The sequence below is a fragment of the Micrasema longulum genome, unplaced genomic scaffold (assembly GCF_059751315.1).
Source record: "Micrasema longulum isolate JH-2025_06_02 unplaced genomic scaffold, ASM5975131v1 h1tg001491l, whole genome shotgun sequence".
Taxonomy (NCBI): Eukaryota; Metazoa; Arthropoda; class Insecta; order Trichoptera; family Brachycentridae; genus Micrasema; species Micrasema longulum.
In genome coordinates this window covers 456,834-482,483 of record NW_028278675.1, presented here as the reverse complement: position 1 = coordinate 482,483, position 25,650 = coordinate 456,834, and the positions used below count along the sequence as shown (strand labels likewise).

At 33.0% G+C, this 25,650-nt stretch overlaps 1 protein-coding gene across 1 annotated transcript in view; it reads left to right on the top strand.

Moving 5' to 3' along the window:
* twin (CCR4-NOT transcription complex subunit 6-like twin) overlaps positions 1–25,650 on the top strand; it is a 486,185-nt gene that overhangs the window by 443,562 nt on the left and 16,973 nt on the right. The window contains exon 4 of the mRNA XM_088236008.1: positions 21,638–21,706. Within this exon, the coding sequence (XP_088092134.1) occupies positions 21,638–21,706 (69 nt within the window). The remainder of the gene's footprint in view (positions 1–21,637; positions 21,707–25,650) is intronic.

Sequence of the window (25,650 nt, the reverse complement as noted above, 5' to 3'; positions counted from 1 at the left end):
CAGAAAACTTAATTTTACTTCGTAGATAAAATTGAAGATAAATAATAACTTCCCATTGTAATCGGGGCCCAGCTGTAGCATTTCTTAACATACCCGAAACCATTTTTAAGACCGTGGGTCTTCCTATCGGCTTCACTCAAACAAAAAAGCGATGTTTTTTTTGTCAGTAAACGTGTTACTCTTTTAAAATGTACAATTTTTTATTTCGCTTATTTCGCGTTTATACAATTTACAATTAAGTAAAAAAAGAAACCAATGTTGGCAAAATAATCCCAAATAATTATTTTCTTCCTTTTGCTATTTTGCCTGATGATTTTTCTGATCTTTCTTATCAAAATACCATAAAAATATTAGCACATTCTGAATGCTGATGTATCATAATAAAACATACGAAAAATGTATGACCCCGTCATGTACACTTTCTAAAAAAATAATAAAAGTTTGAGCGGTTGTCGTCTCGGCCGATATTGACGAGATTTAGAAAAAAAAATCACATTAGAGTCAAAAATACAGCCAGTCATTTAAAATCATAAAAATATTTTTCGTCTTCTGCTTAGCAAAAATATTTAATTTATTTACTTATAAGTAGTTTAATACATATTTGTTTTTCATTTCATTTTCATTTATGTTTGCACCACTACAGGCCAGTAGGCCCAATTACAGTGGTGAATTACATCACAGAACACCCAGGCTTGAGAAAAATTCATTTTGATTTTTGTGTTCTCACCGGGAATCGAACCCGGAACCTTCCGAGCGTGAGTCAAGTGTCTTGACCACTACACCACGGAGGCCGCTGTTGAGACATGTCCCAGCACCGTGGGACCTAAAGTCCCGCGTTGAGTTGGGACGAGTAATTATTTGACCCAGATATACGAGTATATCACCACGAATATTGTATCGGCTCAGAATGGAAAATCATCGAGGAGTTTCCCACTCAAATCCCTCCCACTAAGGGAAATCCTGTCCTTAACTCATCTCTTATAAACAGTTTTTGTTCTCGAGAGCTTAATACGCTCTTCCAAAATATTAAAAACTCTCGGTGCGATAGAGAAGAGATGTCTCTGAGCAAAGGCGTACGGGTTTTAGGTATGACACAATTTATAATATGTTGCAGGTACTTAAACTTTAAACCAGAGAGGGAAAAAAATTTGAGAAGAAAATATGGAAGTATAGGCATTTATAGGATTTACGACCTGTCATTGGCTGGTTTATGTGGCCACCTTAGACACTGTAACATTCACCATTCTGCCTATGTTTGAACATCCACATTTCCTCAACTCTTCTATCTGTTGACTTTTGTGAAGTAAAAGAGCTGAAACCTTTATCACGCGGGTGAGATTTATCCGGCTGAACCAATTCCCTACTAGGCAACGCCCGAAAACAATTTTCCAATTTTATACCTTTTCTTTTACCATTTAACGTTTACCTTTTTACTCCCCAGGCAGAAAATCCAGCCAGTCTGCAAACATTTGAACATACTCAAAACATTGTTGAATACAGAATAACCCCGTTTGACGGAATTCTAAATAAAAAAACAAAATTCACGCTTAGTTTTAGCAATGTCAAGTATTGGATATCCAAAATGGTCATGGTTGGTTCTGAAATCGGCCGTTTGTGAGCGGCTTTACCTTGCCTCGCTCGTGAATTACTCGCGTGTTTGGGCTTCTCGCTTGATCGGACTCTTCGAGGGCCAATAAAAAAATACGTCGTTACAAATCCGATGCAGAATTATTTGGTGGAATAACAAAACCAATCATGGTAGATGCTAACCGCACCTCTCGATATCGCTAAACGAAACAAATTATAACAGAGATGGAGAACATTTTATAGCAGTCTAGATCCACGGGGCTTATAACCTGTCACTGGCTGGTTTCAGTGGCCATTTTACGCACTGTGTAACATTCACCATTCTGCATATATTTGAACATCTATATTCCTTTGATTCTTCCATCTTTTGACGTTTGTGAAGTTAAAGAGCTGAAACCTTTATTGTTACGTATGAGATTCACATGATTAAATCATTTCACCTGCATACTAGGCAACGCCTAAAAATATTTTTCAATTTTTATGCTTCTTCTGACCAGGTGGATTTATCAACAATTATTTATTTCACATAAAACTTTCATTCATTTACATTATTTTTATATTATGTTCTAGTACATAATAAATAAATACAATATAATAAATAACACTGTATAGATAAAAACATAAAATATAAATAGCAGACAATGCAACAATAATTCCGAGTTCAAATAGACTACTGTTTTGGTGGGGTGACCATCTCAAGGCAGTTCTCGGGACCAAAATCCAGAATCCATTTTTCAACAAATAATTTTTATTTCTGTTTTCAGTTTCAGTGCTGCAGAGCAGCGTTTATTTAATAATTTAAAATACATTTTACAATTTGTTACCCCCTAAGTCTAAAGACTTTTCGGTAAGACACTTTTTTTTTAATGACAGGTTTATTTTACATTATTATATTTATTTATTAACAGGCACTATAAAGCATTTATAAGATTTTTCTTTAGTTTTTGTTATTTTTATTTGAAGACCTTTCACGTTAATGATGGCTTGTGGGAAATCATTGAACAACCTTGGAATAACGCAATTTAATGTTAGCTCTCCGAAGTAATTTGTAATTCGGGGAACGATCAGGGAGCCCTTAGTTTTTAATCTAGTGTTGTGAGTGTGGGAAACTCTTTTTTTATATTCCAAATCAACAAAGTGATCTACAGTCAATTTGTAGTCACAAATTTGTTTTACCGGGAGGACATTACAGAATTTAAAAATTACACCTCCGCCCATATGTTTCGCCTCACGAATTATGTTATCCGGTACAACAAACAATGTTTTGAGTTTGTCCAAAACTATGTTGTAATATATTAATATTAACAGCTCCCAAGGGGGTTGAATTTAGTTGTTGTCTACAAAAATTTAGACAAACGCAAAACATTGTTGAAAAAGAAATACAGCAAATTAGCGAATAATGTATTCTCCTTTATTATTTTACAGCAAATTAGTCAATAATTCCGTGCCTTGGCTCTAAAAGGGCCAATGTCAGTTTTTTTTACTTCCTGCTTACGTTTTATGGAGGGTTGCTGTCGATTTAAAAATACATGTCTTCACAAAAAATACTAATTTAAATACACGTATATGTGTGGTTGTGTTTTTTTATTGAAAATAGTTTCAACACCTCAAACAGTTCATTATGACGTCATAAATACTTGTATAATTACTGTCGTAATGTTGTGATTTACGAAATTAGTCCTTTTAGATCTTCACCGCGAGCAGCTTTGGCAGCTTTATTACCTCGATTGAACGCGAACCGACTAAGATGTCGAAAATGCTCACTTTCGTCCACTTTACATTTTATTTTATTTATGTATTTGAAGACTTGTTATCATAAAAAAATAATATATGTAAAGTAAAAGCAGACATAATGTCTTGTAGATCAGACAATTGTATACGACCTTCACCATTTTTATAAAACTTCTGGTGCTCATTTTAAAATTTGGAAAAAATAGTACCCAATTAATATATAACAATCAATTATGAATAATATAAAACATAAACTGCATAATTGAATGTATATACCATTAGATATCTTCGAGAGACTACGGCAGTTTCATAACTGCCCGGATGAAAGATGATTTCACAACTTCATAAGCGGAGCGTGTGGTTCAAAACTAAGATGGTCCGAATACACGGGACTTTTGATGAGTGTCCCAGTAGGAAAATAAGGAATGTCGATTGCGAATCGGTTCCAGCTCCTTGGAGAATTTAGTCGTGATAAAGCCGCACCTCGCTATATACAGGCGTGATTACGGAATCACAGTGAAGTACGTATTGACGTCTTTCATATATTATCATCGGGGATTTTTGTGCGAATCCAATATTGGGTAAGGTTTAGTAATAGTAATTTCAGTTGTGAGTTTGTGTGAGCGTGCAGGATGCTCTATACTGCTATACAGGTATGGTGTCGCGTTTCTCGCAGCTAATAAATTAATATGTAAAAAGTAGAAATAGTCCAACCATTAAATTTTGTTTTATTGTACGAGTAAATACAAAAATATTTCAGGAACACCTTATTATATATTAATTTTAGGATAACTGTTTCTTTCGGATTTTCCCACATTGATACTTTATTTTTACTGAAGGTACCCACTGTAGGTATTAGTTTTTTGGATAATTAATAGTGTCGCATGGATATAAAAAAAACGATTTGTTCAATTGCAATAAATTAAAAAACTGAATTGACGAATTGACGATAACCTGCTGTTGCTCTATTTTAAATTTATTCATATGTCTCGGGAGTGTAATTTGAATACTACAAATCCGTTCAAATTGCGTTGCGTAAAAAAATTGTTTTTTTTTGTTTGACTTTTTGTACATTGAAAGGGTTATTGCCAAATAGCAATTTCTCCCACCTAACCGATAAAATTAAAGGTGTTATTTATATAGTTTTAGTTTCAAAATGTCTGTGAGAATTATTTTTTTACAAATATATAACTAGCAGTATGAGTATATAAATTAATTTATATCAATTGATTAATTACTTGTTCACATTTCTTATATAATATGCGGATTAAATAGCATTTTCCAAATATAAATAACGGAAATTCAAATGTTAATTTTTATGATTAAATGATTTATATTTACGTATAAGTTTTTAATTTAAAAATACTTGGTACGCTTCCACCTATTTATTTGGCCAATTAGCGCTTTCACCCTCTAATGGGCATCTTAAGACTGGATAGTAAATAAGTGGAAGTGTACTTAGTATTTTTTAATTAACAACTTATATGTAAGTATAAGTTATTTAATCATTACAATGGAATTCCATCAAGAATTGTCAATAAATAATTTTAATAAAAAAAAGTTAATTTTAAAATATTTTGTTTTATTTTAGGTTATAAAATACATTTTATGGCATTGATGATAATAAAATGATTTTACTTTAATTACCACTGAATGAGGAAGTTCAGTGTTTTTTTTAAATTCTTTTATTTGTTAATAGACTGTTAAACTAAGTCAAAATTATTTATTTTTAATTTTTACATATCGTATTATCGGCGCTACGATTTTTTAAAGTTTTGTATTTCTGAAATAACTCCGCGTGTGACGTCAGAGGTTCATTTCCGCTTATTCCCATTCAGTTCTTCCTATTGGTCCAGAAGCGACAAGCAGACCGGAAATCTTCCATAGCTCTCAGATCATAGGTTGATTCACATGAACCAGTGACGTCATTTAAAGTAGTGCGTTTTTATCAAAATATTTTTCATTATTTTTTCTGTACATTTTCAAGAAACTTTACCGTACAATTTAATGCTCTAATTTTTACCCCGCGTAAGAAAACATTTTTTGTATCGAATTTCCCGTAGGGCTGAAGTTCCTCATTAAAACCCACATAAGCGTATTAAAGTACCCAAAAATTAGCCAACGAAATGCAACTTTCGCTGGTCTTTAGTAAAAATTAGTGGGCGAGTAATTTATATTTTTAGATGCTACCGATTACGGTTTATTACTCTATATATTAATATAGAGATAGATTATTTTTTTTTCAGATTTCACATGTGTGTATTTTTTGTTGTTTATAACTAATTTATATAAAGCCGAAGGGAGTTCAATATTTTATCAACTAATCGGCAATATTGCCCATTATACGTACTATGTGCAGACGTATTTCTTTTATTTTTTTATGGCTATTTCACTCTTATATTGCATTTTATTTGTCCTTCTGTAACCATTATAATTATGACTGATAAATTTTTAATTGTTTTTTTTCAAGCGTTTTTATGTGCCCTATCGAAGACTGGATAATTTATGCTATAAATAAAATAAAATATTAATAAATACTTCTCTCAAATATTGAAGACGCGGTGTGAAAATAAAATATGTATATGTATGTCATTTTTAGCTAAAAAATTACACTTCCTGTATCATCAATCCTTTTTATCCACAAAACACCTGACAAAAACATGATTTTATCCGCAAGTTTGTTGGCACCGCTTACCGCTTACGATCCGAACTCCGAACATTCCTGTCGATGGTAAACGCTAACAAACTGGTCCAACAAAAAAGCTTCAAGGATGATGGAGATTGTCGGTGTTGGGTTACAAGTCACCAGTTACTTGTATTGAATACCACCACACCGTGTGAATTACACAATAAATTATCTGGTGGCTGCCAGAACAAGAGAACGTCCGAAACACACAAGTGCGTGATACTCAATACCAATTAGGTACACATTTTACCTTGGTCTAACAAACATAGATACATCATATTTTCATTTCATATACTGAAGTATTTTAGCGAAGTAAATTCTGCGAGTAGGTGACGAAAATGCTAAACCTCGTAAATAGCGTAAAATTGTCATTCTACTACATTATACGTTTTCTAAAGGTAAAAAAGAGGCGGCTTAACGTTTGATCATTTAAGTAATTACTACAACTTGAAAGTATGTATGTAGTCGTTACAATTGATTTTGAAATTGTAGTATTTTTCCAACGGTATAATTTGTTTTTATTGCAATATAAAAAAAAAATACGTGGTAAATTGAGTTTTTTTGGTACATAGTACAATACTAATGACAAACGATCCGAAATAAATTTAGTATAAATATGTTGTTTTTTTTATTACTTACAGAAATAAAAAAACGAGTGGTCCACAAATCTGCAATAACCAGTGACTAGTCGCTTTCGCGATATCTTTGAGACTGGTATGGTTTCAAGCATAAACAGTAATGACGGAGAATTCAAAACTATGTAAAAGTTATTTAACTTTATCTAATTATTTTTGTCTGAATAATACAAAAATAATTTCATTCAATTACTACTATGTATTTCTCTGTTCCCTACCGCTTTTACATAAACATATAATTTTTTTATAATAAAGATGTCGAGAAAATGAAACCGGTCACTGGTTATTAAAATTTTTAAGATTTCAGTATCACTCGTCTTTTTACAATGAACTTCTACCAAAAATTTTCACTAACAAACTCGAATGTTTCAAATGTATTTCATTTCCATTCATATGCAGTTAATACGGTATAGTATTTGTAATCAAAACTCGCCATAAACCGGACCTCCAGTAATCCGAACCATAGTATCGTGCGAAGGGTGAGGGAATGAAAGATTTAAAGCAGCCTCCAAAAGCTTTATTGTTACTAGATAATGGTCCTGGCCATCCAAATTATACCGATTCTATGAGTGATGATAGACAAAATACAGTTATGTTTCATCCTTCAAACTATACTCCACTCGCGCAGCCCATGAATCAAAATTTTATGGTGGGGAAAATTTTATCTCGTAAGAAACTCCCTTTGAAAATTGACAACAAAGAAGATATCGTAATATCATATCGGCTATCCTCGAAAAAAACAAATTTACTCCTAATCTAATTAAGAAATCGCACCAGGAATTTTGGCTAATACATAGTGAGTTTATGAAGGAAATGTGGATTCCGATTCCGAGTGTAGATTATTTATTTAACAATAATATAACCTGTTTATATCAATGTTAAATTAAAAATTACGTTATTGATGAACAATATGCAAAAAGTTTGTTTCATTTCTTAAAAAAATCAATATGTATGTGTGAATATATACTATATGTGTGTACGTGTGTGTACGTATGTTTATAAATGCATTTCATGTGCCCCGATTCAGCATGGATTTTCTAGCGAGTCGGGGCAATTTCACATGCATGGGTCGTTCTTGATTGTGGTGTCACTATAAACTGTGTCTCTGCCCCCAATAAATGTATGTACAATAACATCTTTTTTTTAATCAAAAAAATAATAACAATCGATAATTCGTTAAACCGAACAGGTTCGGTTTTCAATTGTTCGGGGAATAGAGACTAACACTTTGATTTGTCTTTTTTTCCGGCAGATTTTATTGAGTTTATTTAATTTACGTTTTTTTTACTTTCGACAAAATATTTCTTCTAGGGAAAATACAAATGAGTTTATAATATTTTGTAAATAAACAAGGAAATGCCGCAAAGATTGCCACAACATAAAGTCGTATCAGCTCGCTATCAATACATTAGAATACTGTTATGTCGGGGTATTTGTATCAAGGACGTGCGAACGTGCGAACGTGCGCAGGTTCCGTTTCACAAAGGATTACCAACTTTAACACTAACACCATTAATATTAATTATATTTATGTTTACCATTAAATTAATAATTCGGAAACATTAACTGCCAACACGCCTTTATTGCGAAATTGGTTTTAACTCCAGCCTTCCTTTTCTTCCGTGTTCATATTCAGTTTCCTACGTTTCATCTTTAGAATTAGAATTACAAATTATTTAAAAATCAAAATAATTACCGTTTATTATCAACCCAACGCATATTGACGTAAAATATTATTAATTTAATGTTTGAATCACAGATTTTTAAGTATTTATTTAATTTATGTTTACATAAATATTACAAAAAAATAATAACTTTTCCCTAACTCTACGAGACCGAGAGCCCCGTGTTGAGTTGGTATTAAAAATAATGGAAAGTGGAAGCACACACATTGCATGAACATTTAAAGTACTTTAGTCGGTAACCATTTAGTCTTTAACGTGTTTAGAAGAAAAAAATGTATGCATATTCTGCTTCTCATAGAGAAAACTTTATTTTACTTCGTAGATAAAATTGAAGATAAATGTTAACTTTCCATTGTAATCAGGGCCCAGGGCCTCGATTATGATGGAAAGATAAAGACGTCATACCTATACCTTGATGGTATAGTTAAAGATAAATTTTCTCTAACGAAATCAAAGATATAATACTGATCAAGTTTTCGATAGGTTTATCGATAGGAAACAAGGGGAAGCGTACGTTACGGTACACATATCTACGCACTGAAATGACATATCTTCAGTATGACGTTATAGTTGAAGATAAAAGTCTCATTATTTTTATGCGTGCCAAATTCAAGTCTTTTGATAAGTGTAATATTAATGGTGTATTGATGGAATATGCTTGCCCAAGTTGAATTTATTAAGTGATTTATATGCCATGCACCCATGCGAGATTCAATGCGCTGAACTCTTGAGTTCGTAAAAATTATTTATTGTACGCAAGTGAAAATAATAATTACAGCGTGAGTAGAAAAGGTCACGTTAAATGTAGGCGTAAAGTTTAATAATTATACATTTAATTATTAGTGAATGTTTTATTATTTGGTGTACAAATTCTATTATGTGTCTATTAATACGCTTCGACGTGAAGCTCGTATTACACGGGTCAGAAAATTATGCAAGATGTTGCGCAATATCTTGCGCAGTTTCTTACACAATAACTGTTGTGTCAAATTTTGGGCTACTTCATTTGCTGTTTGACACGGGGTAGTTTCTGGTGTAGATATTTTTGGCGCCATAACAGATAACGGGCAGTTTCACAGTTGACAAAACGAGCCATCTTGTGACGACGGACTGTTGACAACTGACAATATATTATTCCGTGATCAACAATCAACATCAGGTTTCTAAAATGACGTAAATCGTGAACCTTATGTTACGGAATCGCTCATGAACGATGAAGAAAAGATAGCCAGGTAGTAATATCTTGTTTATTGGTTAGTTTATGTTTACTGGTGGAAATGAACGTAACCGTTCAGTATTACTTCCAAAAAACAATTCCTTCTAGTAATATCAAAGTATGTGTATTTATAGCATTATCAAATCATAAGAGCCGCGAGCAAAAGAAATAAACGCGACAGGAAATCAGCCCCTAACGACGAGAGACATTCGCTTGATGCGTAATGGTTTTATTCCATACTTCTTCTATACCGGAGATATGGACCAAATCGTACATCCAGCGATCAGACGGTCAAGACTTGGTAATTCTTATTAAAAATCTTTTTAAAAAAAGCAAGCGTGAAGTGAAAAGTGCCGTGAAACAAAAAGGGCGAGGATAAATAAAGTGACACAAGCAACAACAAATACGCGTTTACAGTTAACAGTATCACCGAATAAGATGCGCGCGCTAATTTTTTATGCGCCCGCAGATCTTGGTTCAAATATTTGTTGAAAAGAGGGTGTGTTCTAATTTTTCTGAATTTGACTACAGATTTCACTCAATTTGTGTATTACACGACACAATATTAATTGTGTCAAATCTTGCACAAGATACTGTACCATTTTCTGACCCATGTAATACGAGCTTTACGCTTTATTTTCAAGAAAATTTAATGTATCGGGGTGAAATGTCAACTTCATGTAACCTTTCAATTGTACATTTGTAATAAATATTATTTATAATTTCGTGCTTTGAATCACGAGTTAAAAATATCATTGTGGATTCCGAAAATTCGTGTTTATTTTGAACTAAAAATACGTCATCACCATTCCCTTTCCGCACCTAAGGGTGCATAGGGCACTGCATTGGTACACCAATCTTACCATATCTTGATCATTTTTGTTACATGAAGGTAAGATGATCAGTCTTACGCTTTAGATGCCAGTCCAAAAATTATGAAATGTTCTAGTGTAAAATCGCCTTTTTAAATAAATATTTCAAGCCAACCATGTCGGGAATCGAACCCGAGACCTCTGGCATGGTAGGTAAACGCGCTGACCGTTACACCACGAGGCGGACAAAAATACGTAGTATGACGTAAAACGTAAAATACTATTTACCTTATTTTATTTACCGGAACCTTCCGTGTGTGAGTCAAGCGTCTCAACCACTACTCCACGGAGGCCGCCCCATGAAACTGATCATTACTCCGAAATTGAGAGGTAACGTGGTCTGACTTTTCTTTAAACGAACGTATTCTCGTATTTTCATGTTTAGTTATTTTACATTTGTTTTTATTTTCTTACTGTTATTGGTTTTTACACTTATGTTTCATTTTTTAATTATAAATGGTATATTCTCAAATTTATATGTATGCTTCAATTTGTATTAATCGGTATATTTTCAAATATATATTTATGCTTCAATTTTTATTACTATCGGTATGTTTTCTAATACATATTAATGATGTCTCATTTCTTAATATTAATGGTACATTTTCTAATTTATATTTCCTTCGAATCTTTTTATGTTATAATTATTATTAGAATTTTTATGCTATTAAATGCAATGAAAAAAAACACACGCATAAAAGAAGGTCGTTTCTAAATACAGGAATTTCCTAGCTAGTCGGGACCTGAAACAAAGAAACCCTGTACATATTGAAACTGTGAAATACATAAATAAATACAAGTACATCAATAAAGGTTTCAGCTCTTTAACTTTACACTATATTTCGCTGAAAACCACACGTAAGTCGGTCCAGTAGATATTCAGTCTATCGAGGACTCGCATACGAACATGTATTTATTTAACACTTAATATACATTTACAATATATATATATACATATAAGGGCGGGCATATTACCTACCCTAACCGTTCAATTTGAGAAAATTACAAATACATGGACATATGTATTAAATCTTACAGTTTTATACCAAAATTAAAAACAAACATTAACAAAATACAAATATATTAAAAAAATTATCACTATACTATGAAGAGGGGAGAGGGGATTGGAAGGAAAGAAGAAAGATAAAGGAACAATTTAAATATTTAGATAGTGACATTTCAATCTTGACTTAAATGTAAATAAAGAAGGGGCGTCTCTAACATTAGTGGGTAGATTATTCCACAATCGAGCGGCTACTTCTGTGAAAGAGGAGGCAAGAAAATTAGAAGGATGACAGGGTATTAAAAGGGTTCTCTCTTAACTAGAACGAAGAGATAGTCCGTGTTGTGAAAGAGGTTGGAAGAGCTCTCTCGGATAAACAGGCGAATTGAGATTATTTAAGATATTGTGAAGAAGTGATAGAATGTTTCTTCTATGCTTGATACTGAGCCAGTGTAGGTGCGTGCGATACTCGGTTATGTGGTCAAATTTGCGAAGATCAAAGATATAACGAATACAAATATTCTGCAATCGTTCTAACTTATCAAGTAATTCAGAGTTAGCATCTGGATAATATACATCCGCATAGTCAAGGAGTGGAAGAAGTAAGCTCTGGACTAATGTTTGCTTCACATTGATTGGCAAGAAATTCTGTAATCTTTTAAGTGAGTGCAAACTGCTAACATTGCCTTTTATATATATTTAGATAGATTGATGTTCGCACATACCGGAATTAGGGCATATCAGGCAGAAGGAAATCTTAAGAACACATTTTAGCGTAATTCCCCCTTTCGCACTGTTTTCCCTTTAATAGCATCTTTTGATCCGAGATTATTTCGCGAGTGTGGTTCTCTGATGGAATATCCCTGTTCCCCGTTCCCTGCCCCTTTCCCCGCGTACACTACACTTGATATAAATACATTGTTATGGGCTCCGTGGGCCATACCTTTTCGTGTAATAGCGTCTTCTAATACGAGAACAGCGCTCAGCGTTACGGAGGCGTTTTGTATCGTGTTGTATTGTCACCGGAGAGGTGACTTTTCCAACCATCGAACGTTAAGGAAATATTTAGCTACGTCATACATTTAATTTATTAAAGCGCTATTTTTACGCAAGAATATTTCATAGTCCCTGGACTGGCACCTGAATCGTACGATGATCGTCTTAAATATTTTATTATTTGTAATGTTATTTTGGTAAAATAAATTAATAATATGAATTTTAATCTTACCACTATCAAGATGCGCTGCGATTGGTGAAGTAGTGCAGTGCCATATACGTCATTAGATGCGGAAAGGGAATGATGATTTATTTTACCACACACAACGTCTTTTGGCAACATATGCATTATTTACCTGTAGTATAATATTTTATTTACTAAGTTTTATATTAACAATATATTATGTATATATTAAAAATAAATGGTTTTTTTTTTTAAAAAAAACGTGTAAAATATATTTCTCGGCATTGGATTAACCAGTGAGAAATACATTTTAACCAAATCATGTGAATTTTTTATCAATTAAATTAAAAAAAATGATTAAAACATGTTTCTCGTTATTTCATTACTAAAGCACTCGATGCTTATATCATATTATTAGGTTCCGCGTATTATCGGAATCATACATTTGGGGACAGGATAATTAATGCTTGCGCGTTGAATTGATAAACCCCACACAAATTTAATTGTTATTAAAATGTTGACACGAGGGACGAATAACATCTGCTAAAACAATTAAAATATGATATTTAGTGTAAATTCTACTTTTATTTATAATTTTCCCCAGTGAACGACTGTTTTAAAACACTCAGCTTACCCTGAAGATGGCCCCTGCAATGGTGGCCTAAACGTCGCAACAAATCCAACACACACGGTATCACCCAAAAAAGAAACAAATTGATAACAGTGACCGTTAAAACCTTCGCACCAATCTTCAATAACAAGAATATGCGAGCAAAATAACTTTAGATTTACCGAGGTTGATACTTCTGAATTATTGTCTTCAGTGTAAACAATTTTATGGTGTGTGCATGCAAAATTTACAAAATGTTTTGTACATACTGTTTGTTTATCTAATATAATAAAATCAGGACAGCGCATTATTCTTAAGAATATCACTAAATAGTTATTGTTTTGACTAAATTTATTTTTCAAAAATATTTACAAAATAGTCTTAAATTAAAGTCCTGCTGAGTTTCATACATACAACTCGTCAGCAGGTTCTTATAAATTACATCGATTATTTACACTTAACCTACATTAACAATAATTTTACTTGAAAAACAATTACAGATTACATTATGAAAAATTAAAAACTATCACTAATACAAAAAACTTTTTTCTAATAACCGTAATTTGAGCAAACGTCGCACTCCTGTATTTAACTCAGTATTTTTAATATTATTTGGTAACATGTTAAATATTTTAGGTATACTGTATTGCAGTGTCCTTTTGCCATATTTATTGCAGTATCTAGGAACAGCTAGCCCTTCCATACTAGTAAACCTGGTGTTGTAATCATGTACCAACTTGAGTTTACTATTTGAATATTTTAAAAAAAACAATGAACGACATCTAACAACAATCTAAACTGAAAGCTTTGAATTTGTCAGCTGAGTACGGTTATCGGGTGCGTTACCATTTTGTCAGTCGAGACTCGAGGAGCCAACTGTATGGCATTATTTTCGCAGATTCCTATAAAATGGAACAATCCTGTCTTAAACTCGCTGTCGTGGGATAGAAACGGCTACATTTGTTTATTGATATGACACCAATATGCCGAATGAACTGTGCTTTCTGCATTAATGGTACGAGAATCATGTATTTTAGTGTCGTGATAATATTAGACACACACAACGCTCTTTCCACGTTTTGAAGGCACCCACCATCACGGTTTTAGCAGATCTGATATTTCTCCTTCGAATTCAAGGTAAAAGATTTTGCGAAACGAAATACGCACGGTGACAGTTGCGCGTGCGTAGACGAGACTAGAAAATTGTTCGCTAGACGAGTCGACCTTGCTAGATCTTTTGCCGCTAGTATTGAATATACCTAACGTACGAGTATAATGTTGCAATGAATCCTTGTTCCTTTGTATTATAGGATTTTAGTTTCTGAGGGTTAGTGGAGCTCCTACCCCAGTTAGAGATTGATAGAAGACACGAGGTTGTTGCTTAGTCCGTATTTATTACATGGCGAGTAAATAATTAATTAAATTATGTCGCGCGAATGTTACGTCGACGAGGAGTTGAACTGGCTGTACTTGGACTACTTGGTGGAACTGAGTGACTGCGTTGAGCTGACTTGTTGGGCTGACTGTTCGGGCTGGCTAGGCTGACTGGGCGTTACCACGCCCTGTGGTTTCTTTATAGGCCACGTTCCTTTGTTCTTCATATCTTTATGGTAGAAAGGATGTTAATGTACTGCAGGACGGTGCTATCTTCGTTATGTGCGATACTGTTAGACTTGCATAATTTTTTGTACTGTATTATTTTATTTATTTTTTTTACAAAAAGGAAACATTTGCGTTCTTATTATTTACCCAAATATTTAGATTTTTGGGCCCATTTTGGGGAGTTTTTTATTGGAGTCGTTACACTATATTTCAGGTGAAATTATTTAGGACGTGTGTGTGTCATCGATCAATGTACTATGAACTCCACAGTATTGTATATGTTTACTATCAATCATGAATTTATTACACATAGTTTTACTTAAAAGTTTACTGCACTTATGCAGAATGCAGATACTAAGAAACCGCCTCTGGTTTTCTCCTCTATGCCTATCATTACGGAAAACAGCGTGATAGTTTTGAAAGGTCGATACCAAATATTTGTTTATGAAGTGGTTTAACACTGCAGTATTTCATTGATCCTGGACTGGGACCTGAAGCGTAAAACTGATCACCTTACCTTTCTGTAAAAAATATCAAAATTATCTGTATTTATTTTGACAAAGCAAGTGCGGATAAGGGTTTGATAACGATGTTGATGATAATAATATCTACCCCAGTATTATGGTCTGTGTCCGGGCGGATTAAGAGTACAGTTCACCAGAATCCCGGACGAGTGCACTCGGCTCGATGGCTACTCTCGGGTAAAAATCCCGAGTGGGGAAGTCGATTGAAGATTAGTCCGCCTCGTAGTGTTCGCCTGCCATACTCGAGGTCGATGTGAAATATTGGTTGAAAAGGTGGTTGTTCAATGCAATACTTCATGTCCCGGAGTCACCTGAAGCGTAAGGCTTATCACCTAACCTTCGTGTAACAGGTGATCGATATTCGCCGCATCTGGTGTGCCGTCGCAGCACCCTACGCACCGCCGGATGCGGTTAGAGATAATATGATGATGATGGTGATTGTGCCGTCTCCAAATTAAGTCATGTATATTATGTGTGTATGCAGTAGGTAGTAGGTAGTTGGTAGTAATTACTTTAGTTGAGCTGTTTATACGCATGTAAAGAATTCACGAAATTGCCCGTATTTCTAAAAGCGCGAAGAATAGCAAGAAGCCATTAATCTGAATAATGGCATTATTTACTCGAATGAAACAGGGTTGTTGGCAAATGTAGACGTTAAAAGGGTGTGTTTGGAAGTTTTTTTACTCTTTATTTATTTTCTTCTCCTTTTAAGACTTGTCACCATTTGAACCCTTATATTGCGTTTATTCGGGGATGTTTAATTATTTCCAAATGAAGGCAATTACATATTAATTGAGTAATATTATTATTCATCAAAAGACGTCTACATCTACGGGGCTTATGATCTGTAGATGTAGATGTCCTTGTCTACAAAAGTTTTGACAAACTCAAAACATTATTGATACATCCATCCGGTCCAAAAAGTATAAAAATTGAAAACCATTTTCAGGCGTTGCCTAGTATGCGGGTGAAACAATTCAATCGGATGAATCTCACTCGCATCAATAAAGGTTTCAGCTCTTTAACTTCACATCATCAACAGGTGGAAGAACTGAAGGAATATAGATGTTCAAGTATAGACGGAATGGTGAATGTGGCACAGTGTGTAAAGAGGTCATTTAAACCAGCCAATGACAGGCCATAAGCCATGTAGATGCCTAGACTTCTATAATCCCTTCTCTAAAATGTTCTTCATCTCTGTTGTAATATGTTAACTCTTTAAATGCTAAGTTCCTGTTTTTTTCCTTTTATCAATTGATAAATATAAACATTATTTTAATTGCATTTTTTATTTTTCTTCCTTTTTATTATTTTTTACTGATTTAATTATTCATATATTAAAAAAAAAAAAAACGAAGAAACTATTTAATTAATTATTTGACAATGCCTTTTTTGTACATTTTTGTATCGTCTTTTGTGTAATCAATTTTCCTACCAGAATTTCCAATAGTACCAAATTGTATTGTATAGACCACATAATGAGTAAAACTAAAATGGCTTCGATGACTGCACTTATTACATCTACTATAACTGATCATTATCCAACAATTCTGTCAATTGCAACCAAAACAAAAGAAACTAATCTAGCGAAAAAAATCAATAAACCGGCAACAAACTGTTTTGAAATTCAAACTCAATTACATAGAAGAAATAAATAAAAATATTTATGTGACTTGTGAAATATGTAGAATAAAACTTTATGTACTGCACGGTCCTGTTGTTGTATAGTAATAAAATAAAATGAACATTTATATTTCTATATAATTTGCATATGTTATGATAAACACACGTAAAAAGCCCACGAATAACTCCCAATAATTATTATATGAATTCAAATAATAATAAACTGCATGATTACACCATCAAGTAATTCGTGTTCTGATTTCAATTTCTGTGAAGATTGACAAATTTCATTCGATATATTTTCCTTGGTTTATTTTATACAGACCTTATCCGTGTGAATTTTCCTAGGAAATCCAATATTCCAGTTGCACGTTGCACGTTGCGCAACCAATTTAATATTCAAATACTCGGCTATAATATTGATTTTTGTTTACCTTTCGCGTGTACGAACGACCGATACAATTACTTCCTGCACATTGTAATGTCCCTCACTGGAAAAGGTTATTTTCTGCAAAATTAAATATAAATAATTCTTAAATCGTAAGTGGAAAGAAATGCGTTTTATATTGCACGCGAAGGTATTCATTTATTTGCGTCCATGATGCATCCATTGTTTTATATTGAGGTTCATTTTCATGAATCAGGACTAAGGTGAGTCGAATGTTTCGGGAATGGTCACAATTTCGCATTACTCATCGAAGCAAAATTACGTTTTATTTTCCTAAGAAAATGACTAATCATGTTGTTTTTTATTCGTCATCATTATAAACGTTGAAAAAGCTCTATAATATTAGTCAATTGTGAATTCAATCTTACAAATAAATAATATACAAAATTATACCTAAATATTTTTAAAGTACTGACATCAGGTTGATGCCATAATTTTTCAAATGTATCTCGCATAATTGAATACTGAGCTTTTTAACGAGTATTACGGTTACAGTAATTTAATCAAATTGGATTATTACACCGTTTAATAATATCCTTATTACTTCTTTCATCGTAATCGTTGTTGGTTCTTTTTTAACACGAACTTTACATCGAGTGGGCAGTCATTCCGACCGTTTTTAGCGATAATCCTTGACTTTTAAAAGTGCATTTATACCGAAATTACAAAGCCGCTTTGGGCGTTTCGTGCAGTTAATGATGTAATAAAATATGTGCTCAGTATTGTATCGGTGATCGGTACCCGTCCCGTCCTGTCGGATGAATTTGGAAAGAATCACGATGCGGGTTCCTCGACTCGACGAATCTCCGATGAAGATCAACCGAGAGCGAGAGGTTACTTACGCACAACCCTCGCACCTCGCCCCGTGACCTTAGGACTGGTCTTCAGAACGAACTTTCCACACTGAACTGCCTGCATTAATAATATCTTAATTTGACGATGTGTTAAAAATAAGAATGAGAACAGGAACTTGATTTTCTACGGTCAACCGACATGTTTCGAGTGGTTTTATACAAGTCTTTCAGTTCAGTTATTTCATTGCCCTGACCTTAAACGTAATATCGATCACCTTAATATATACATAGATTAGAAAATACCAATATAACGCTCCAATTGGTGTCCCAATGCAATGCTAAATGCGCACTTAGATTCTAATATGGGAAATAAAATGTTTGTCAATGTCGTTTTTTTTAAATTTATTTTTCAAAAATATTTACAAAATAGTCTTAAATTAAAGTCCCGCTGAGTTGCATAATACAACTCGTAAGCAGGTTCTTATAAATTACATCGATTATTTACACTTATCCTACATTAACAATAATTTTACTTGAAAAACATTACATATTACATTACGAAAAATTTTAAAACTATTACTAATACGAAAACTTTTTTCTTATAACCATAATTTGACCAAACGTCTAACTCCTGTATTTAACTCAGTATTTTTAATATTGTTTGGTAACATGTTAAATATTTTAGGTATACTGTATTGCAGTGTCCTTTTGCCATATTTATTGCAATATCTAGGAACAGCTAGCCGTTCCATACTAGTAAACCTGGTGTTGTAATCATGTACCAACTTGTGTTTATACTCGGAGTGCGACGCATGCTGACAAATTAATATGTACCAAAGTAGAATGATTAGTAAATTAAAAACAAATTAGACGAGCCAATTGAGACTACACGCAAAAAGTTGAATATTATCAAAACGATTCTCTAATTCTAAAACTTCAAAAATCTATTTTATGAATTTCAATATTTCCGTGTCCTGACTCGCGACTTACAAGAAAAAAGTTACAACTCGCACGTTGAAGTTTTGACCGTACCATGCCCTTTTTTCTATTTATACGATAAACCTTCATATTTTGTATCGCCATTTAATTTTCAAGTCTATTATAAACATCGATATTTTGTTCTAATTTTAACATCCACAAAACATTTTAAGATGTTTATTGTTGTTTTAGCGGTGTTTAACTCATAAACGCGTATTTATAGCTAGGAAAAACGCCACAAAACACGCATTACAAAATAAGGCCGAAGGTTCAACTTTTCGTACCTACGCTTTCTTTCTCGCTAAAAAATATTCAATCATAATACTAGTAATTTTATTACGGTAGAAGTACTTTCGCCTTGGGAGGGCATTCCTGAATGAAAATCACCACTAGAATCGTTAAATGTTTAGATTTATGTATTCATGAATTAAAAACATCAACTTACAATGATTTGTAACTTGGAATTATGGATGTTTTTATTTTCGCTTTATACTCGAAATTCCTTCACCAAGAGTTAAAGCAATAATTTCGTTTACAAAGCTTTATATAAAATTTAAAGCATTTGAATTCACCCTCGCTTTGCCGAGAGAGGGTATTACAAAACGTTAATAAAAATTATACTGCGGACAATATCCAGGACGTTCTTTTGTCTAGTTATTGTAGATAGCACTTTTTCCACTTCTCAATTCGAGCGAAAAAACTTTTAAAATTTTAACGCTTTTTAATATCCAGATACCACGGCCAAGATTACAAACGCTGTCTTCTTCGGTAAATGCAAGAGACAGTGTAAAGTAAAAACGACATTTATGTAATGAAAATTTAAAATATCTTCGTCGGCAACCTGTAATCGAACGTGATTAGAAAAAAACATGTTAACATATTCTATTTTTAATTCAGAAAATTTTATTTTATTTTGTACATAATATTGAAGATAAATGTTAACTTCCCATTGTAATACGGCCCTAAAAATCCCGTAGAACTTTGCTTAATTTTCGTCAAGTTTTTTTTGTGTGACGTTAACATTTTTGAACACGATGCGATAAATACGGCAATTTTGTATTCGCATCGAAACTGTTATTCTTCTTTTTGTTTGTACTGTTGGTATTGTGGATAACTTTATATTTAAATTAATAATAGTTTCGTCTTTTTACAACGACCTTATCTTCAAGGTTGATCTGATGACTGTGAAACCTGTTATATCATTATGGCATATTTAAATAAACCAAAACGGTTTGTTTTCCGGTACATTTGGTAAGGTACATTAATCATGGATAATAATGCATCGACCACCGTTTACTGGGAAAACTTCAATATAATGTATTTAAATTATCACCCCTTTGTTCTTTTATTGAAGATTAAATAATATAGATGATTGTTTTTTAATGAATTCAAAATTCAATTGAAATTATAAATACCGGGTATTGTACCAATGTACTCGCAAAAACATAGGAAGACTATTAAATTACTTAACTCTATATTGACCTAGAGTTTAATATTATTACATTAAATAATGAAAAATAGCATAAGGTTTTTTTTTAATGACTTAATTGTTTAATTGTTTTGTTTCGTGATACACACAAATTACATGTAAAAAAAACTTAAATTTTTTATTGAATTATTCAAACATAGTTTTATTCAGTACGAATACTGTTCATTCTCACCTTTATTTGTGTGTGCGTAGCAGAAAAAAATCTAATATTATATTATTCAAATTTGCGTGTATGCTTCACCGACAAGCGGCAACGCATATTGATATAAACTATTAAACATTCAAATGCATTGTATATTAGTCGTATAACATTGGAATGAATTCAACATATATTTAGGTGTGGTTATATAAAGTCCATGGCAGGTGAAGTGAACTTACTGAAATTTGAAATGTTGAGTTAACTGATTGTTTTTATTACGTTTCTTTAATCAGTGTAATCCAAAAACCTATTTTTTCCCGGTTCTTTAAGTACAAAATATTTGTGTTAATTTGAAAGGCGAAAATCTTATAGTTTAAAACTTTGAATATAAAAGTGTCACTATTTTGTCAGTTAATTTATTTCACCAGCAGTGGGGTCGTACACGTATATCTCATGTTATTTTTATTAGCTTTACACACGCGTCTAATATCAGGGTTCAAATAAAAATAAATTATAATTATTATACAATTGTAAAATCGTTTTCAGGCGTTGCCTAATAGGTGAATTGGTTCAGCCGGATGGATCTCACCCACATGATGGAGGTTTAAGCTCTTTCACTTCACAAAAGTCAACAGATGGAACAGTCGAGGAAATGTGGATGGTTAAAAATGGGCAGAATGGTGAATGTTACAGAGTGTAAGGTGGCCACTTAAACCAGCCAACGACAGGTCATAAGCCCTGTTAATAATAATAGGCTTCCATTTTCCCCTTTCAAAAATGTTTTCCCTCTGTTGCAACAAATTGAAATATAATGATTGTCTTTGATTTGTTTCAGTAACGGCAGCACACCCGCCCCAACGCCCCTGGATTCCTCTCACGAGGCCTAACCGGACCAGACCAATATGTGAGTTATGATTTAGTATACCACCCCACCTAGCCTAACCGAACCAAAGCGAAATAATGGTCAAAAAATACTACGCGAATGTTAATGGATGCGGAAAACGAGGAAGACCTAATTCAACAAATACTTGAAGATGGACATGTCAAAAGTCGGAATAATCGGCGCACGTGGATGAGGTGTATGAATGTAGAGGAAGCGAGGCATGTATGCAAAAACGCATGATATGGCATTCTATCCTATCTGCCTGTCCCTAAAGGAAACGGCGTGACGGTTTGGAAATAGTTTGATTGCCGATGATATTTACATATGGAAGCTAGATTACCAAACGTCGTGCAGCTACAAAGCGCATGGACGAATGGCATTATATCAACTTTATTTTTTTTTTATTAAATGTAACCTGAAACAATCGATAACATCTTTATTCCAAAATCTTCCATCTACATATATGTATATATAAAAGGCAATGTTCGAATGGCTCGATGGACTGAATAACTACCGGACCGATTTACGTGCGGTTTTCAGATAAATGTACATCTTTGCCACGAGAAGGTTTAAAGCGTATAAAATCTTCAATTTATTAAGTACAAAAAAGTTAGGAGCGTAAATGTTTTTTTTATTCATCACCAGGGTTGCATTCGCCGAGAATGCGCGTACAAAAAAATGGATGGATGGTATTTTTTCTGTATAAAAAAAGTTTGTTTTTTAATGTTGCATTCGTTTTTTTATGGATCCCAATCAGATGATTTCATTGAATTCTATATAGTTTCATGATTTCAGTTATTTGAAAATAATTGATTATTTTATGTTTTGGAATTCAAACATTAACAAGTACTTAGGCACCTACTTAACTTCAATTTTTGAATGTATACTATTTTTAGATTTGGAATTCAATCATAGTATCACAAGTACGTTGGTACCCACTTACCAACGCAGTCCGACTTTTCTTCATACGAACGTATTCACGTATTTTCTCTCTGAATTATGGCACTAGAAAAATGTTTTTTTTTACAATAACAACAACAAACTATCACGCCGTTTCCCCCTAAGGGTAGGCAGAGAGGATAGCACTCCACATCACTCTATCTTTATTTATTTTCATACATAAGGTTATTGTACATTTTTTGAGACAATAAGTCCCAACTTTATGGGACTAAAAGTCCTGTGTTGAGATGGGACGAGCAATTAGTTGACACAGACACATGAGTATATCACCACAAATATAGGATCAGAAATATTTAAAAAAATAAAAAATTAAATGCATATGCATATATATATGGCACATAAATATGGTAAACAGTAAACTCAAGCATTTGGATCTCGCTTCCTCTACATTCACAGATCTTCTCATACACGCGCGTCGATTATTCCGACTTTTGCCATATCCATCATCAAGTATTTGTTGGATTTGGTCATGCCATGTCTTTCTCGGTCTTCCTCTATTTCTGCATCCATAAACATTCGCATTGTAAATATTTTTAGCCGTAATTTCGTTGTCCATTCGCTCTACATGTCCAAACCAGCGCAGAGCTCTTTTTTAAACATTTTTTTTTATATGTTAGTTGCATTATTCTTTTACCTTGCTTGTAATGTACAAGGTTTATATTTACTTCAAAGCGATAGTTATTTATTTGTTTACTTAAAAAATAGTTTTTTTTTTTTTTTTAATTTATATTAAATTTACTTCAATGAAAAACTTTATTTAGTTATTTTATGTAAGGATCGGTGAGATGTTACGGCTGTGACCTGTTTCAAGAGCTTCTCCGCATTTGCTCTAGTGACGAGGAAACCACAGAAAACTCGTCAGGAGAAGGCGGACCCTTGTAATTCGTAATTTTTTTAAACATTATATACTTTATTTAACATTATAGATATTTACAATTGGCGTGTATTGTTTCGTTTTTTAAAAAATGGTTTAATATGGGAACTAGAACAATTATTTAAACCCGTAAAAAATAATAGTTTTATGTGCAGTCTTCGGGCGCACGGCGCACGGTATACAAATGTAACTATTTTTGAAAAACGAAAAATATATCGATACAGACAATTTTATTCTGATACTCTGTCTAAAAAAATTAAAAAATCGGTTCAGTTTTGAGGTGCGGAAAACGGTAGAGCGAAACGTCGATTTTGTCTATTCTAACGAAAGGTCTGACATGCAGTTGTCTTTTTCGCACAGTATCGGGGAGGCATCTGCGCAAGGCAGTGACAGGAAAACAATGTTCGAACACCTATTTATCAAAATTCTCTGTCCTCACAATTATTTATCTAAACCGAAACACAAAAATAATAATGTCAACATACATATCTAATTCGGACTAAATACAGTATTTGATATCAAACTTTCGATTGTGTTCATTTAATCTATTTAGCAAGTACTCAAAGCTAGCATTAGCAAATCATTGCCGGGCTCAGATCGTTAAAAATAACAGTTGAACAACATCATTGCGCTTACAGAGGAATATTTTTCTTTGATGAGATGGTCAAATGAATTAAAAAGTGCAATCGAGAATACAATAAATTTAAGAAGGAATCTAAAATTTATATACATAATTCTTTTTATGTAGCACTTGAAAACACCTATTTTTTGAAATTTATATTTTATATTGAAAATATTTACTAATTAAAAAAAAAACATTTTATTGTTAGACGTCACGCCCCTTTATGTACACAAGAATTGTTTTTTCTTTTACATAATGAGAAGCATTCGTATAAATATCATCGTCATCATCAACCGCCTCTTAGCCAACGGTGAACATAGCCCCTCCCCCACCCCTTCAGTCTCTATATCTCCCTATCCTAAGTCAACCGCAACCAACCACTTCCTTCAACTCGTCTTATGTTATCAGACCACCTTCTCTGAGGGCTGCCGACACTTCTTCTACCCGTTCTGGGCCGCCATTCCCGGACTTTTTCTGTCCATCTAGAGTCTGTGGTTCTGGCTATCAGCTGACCAGCCCAGCTCCATTTCTGGTTGTCAGCCCTGTGGACCACATCATATAAATATATTAAATTTATACGAAATATTGTATTTCGTTGTGATATAACATTTTTTTTTCTGAATAAAAAAAAAAAACAATGATTTGTCAAAAAATGTTAATTGAGCAGAGTAGTAAGTTTGTTAAGTGTTCATGATAACGAGTAAACAATAAAAAAATATATAAATAAATCACTCTTAGTTTAATATTTACATTTTTGACACTTTTGCAATAATATTTACACACATTTGCACCCTCATTCCACTATAATACCCACTCACCCACCCTCTCACAATTACACTCACACAAATACACTAGCATGTATTGTACGAGCATTTAATGTATTTCTGTGGATATCTGTAATTGGTTTTATTCTCTGTATATTTTATTTGTTATATTTTTTACACGTATTACGGTTGATATCCTCAATTTAAAAAAAAAATAAAGTAAAACATCGTATATTCACTAATAAGTAAAACATCGTATATTAAAAATATTTTTTTTCGTGGGACCTTTTCAGTGTTTAACACCAAATTTAAAGACACTACACAAATGTCGCTCTGTTGGATTTAAAATTGCAACTTCAAATGCATTATGTATCTTGATAGACACTATAATAATAAATATGTACATTCCCCTCTTTATCCTAATCCTAAAGCCTCTCCATTTACAATAACTGCTCGTAAAAAATATATATATTATTTTTCTTTCATTATTAAAAAAAAAAAACATTTTCACATGTGAACCATACATGTATTATATTTTCTTTACTAACTTTGTACAATTTGTGGAAATCTGTTATCGGTTCTGAGTTTATGCAATATATCTGTGGTTTACTATAAATATGTATGTGGAACTGTTGGTTTCCCAAATAGAATAAAATAACTTTTTAACATGAACAATGTGTCGTTTCTAAAATGTAAACTTACCGGCTTTAGTCAGCGACTCTGGAAGTTATTATTTATAATTGCG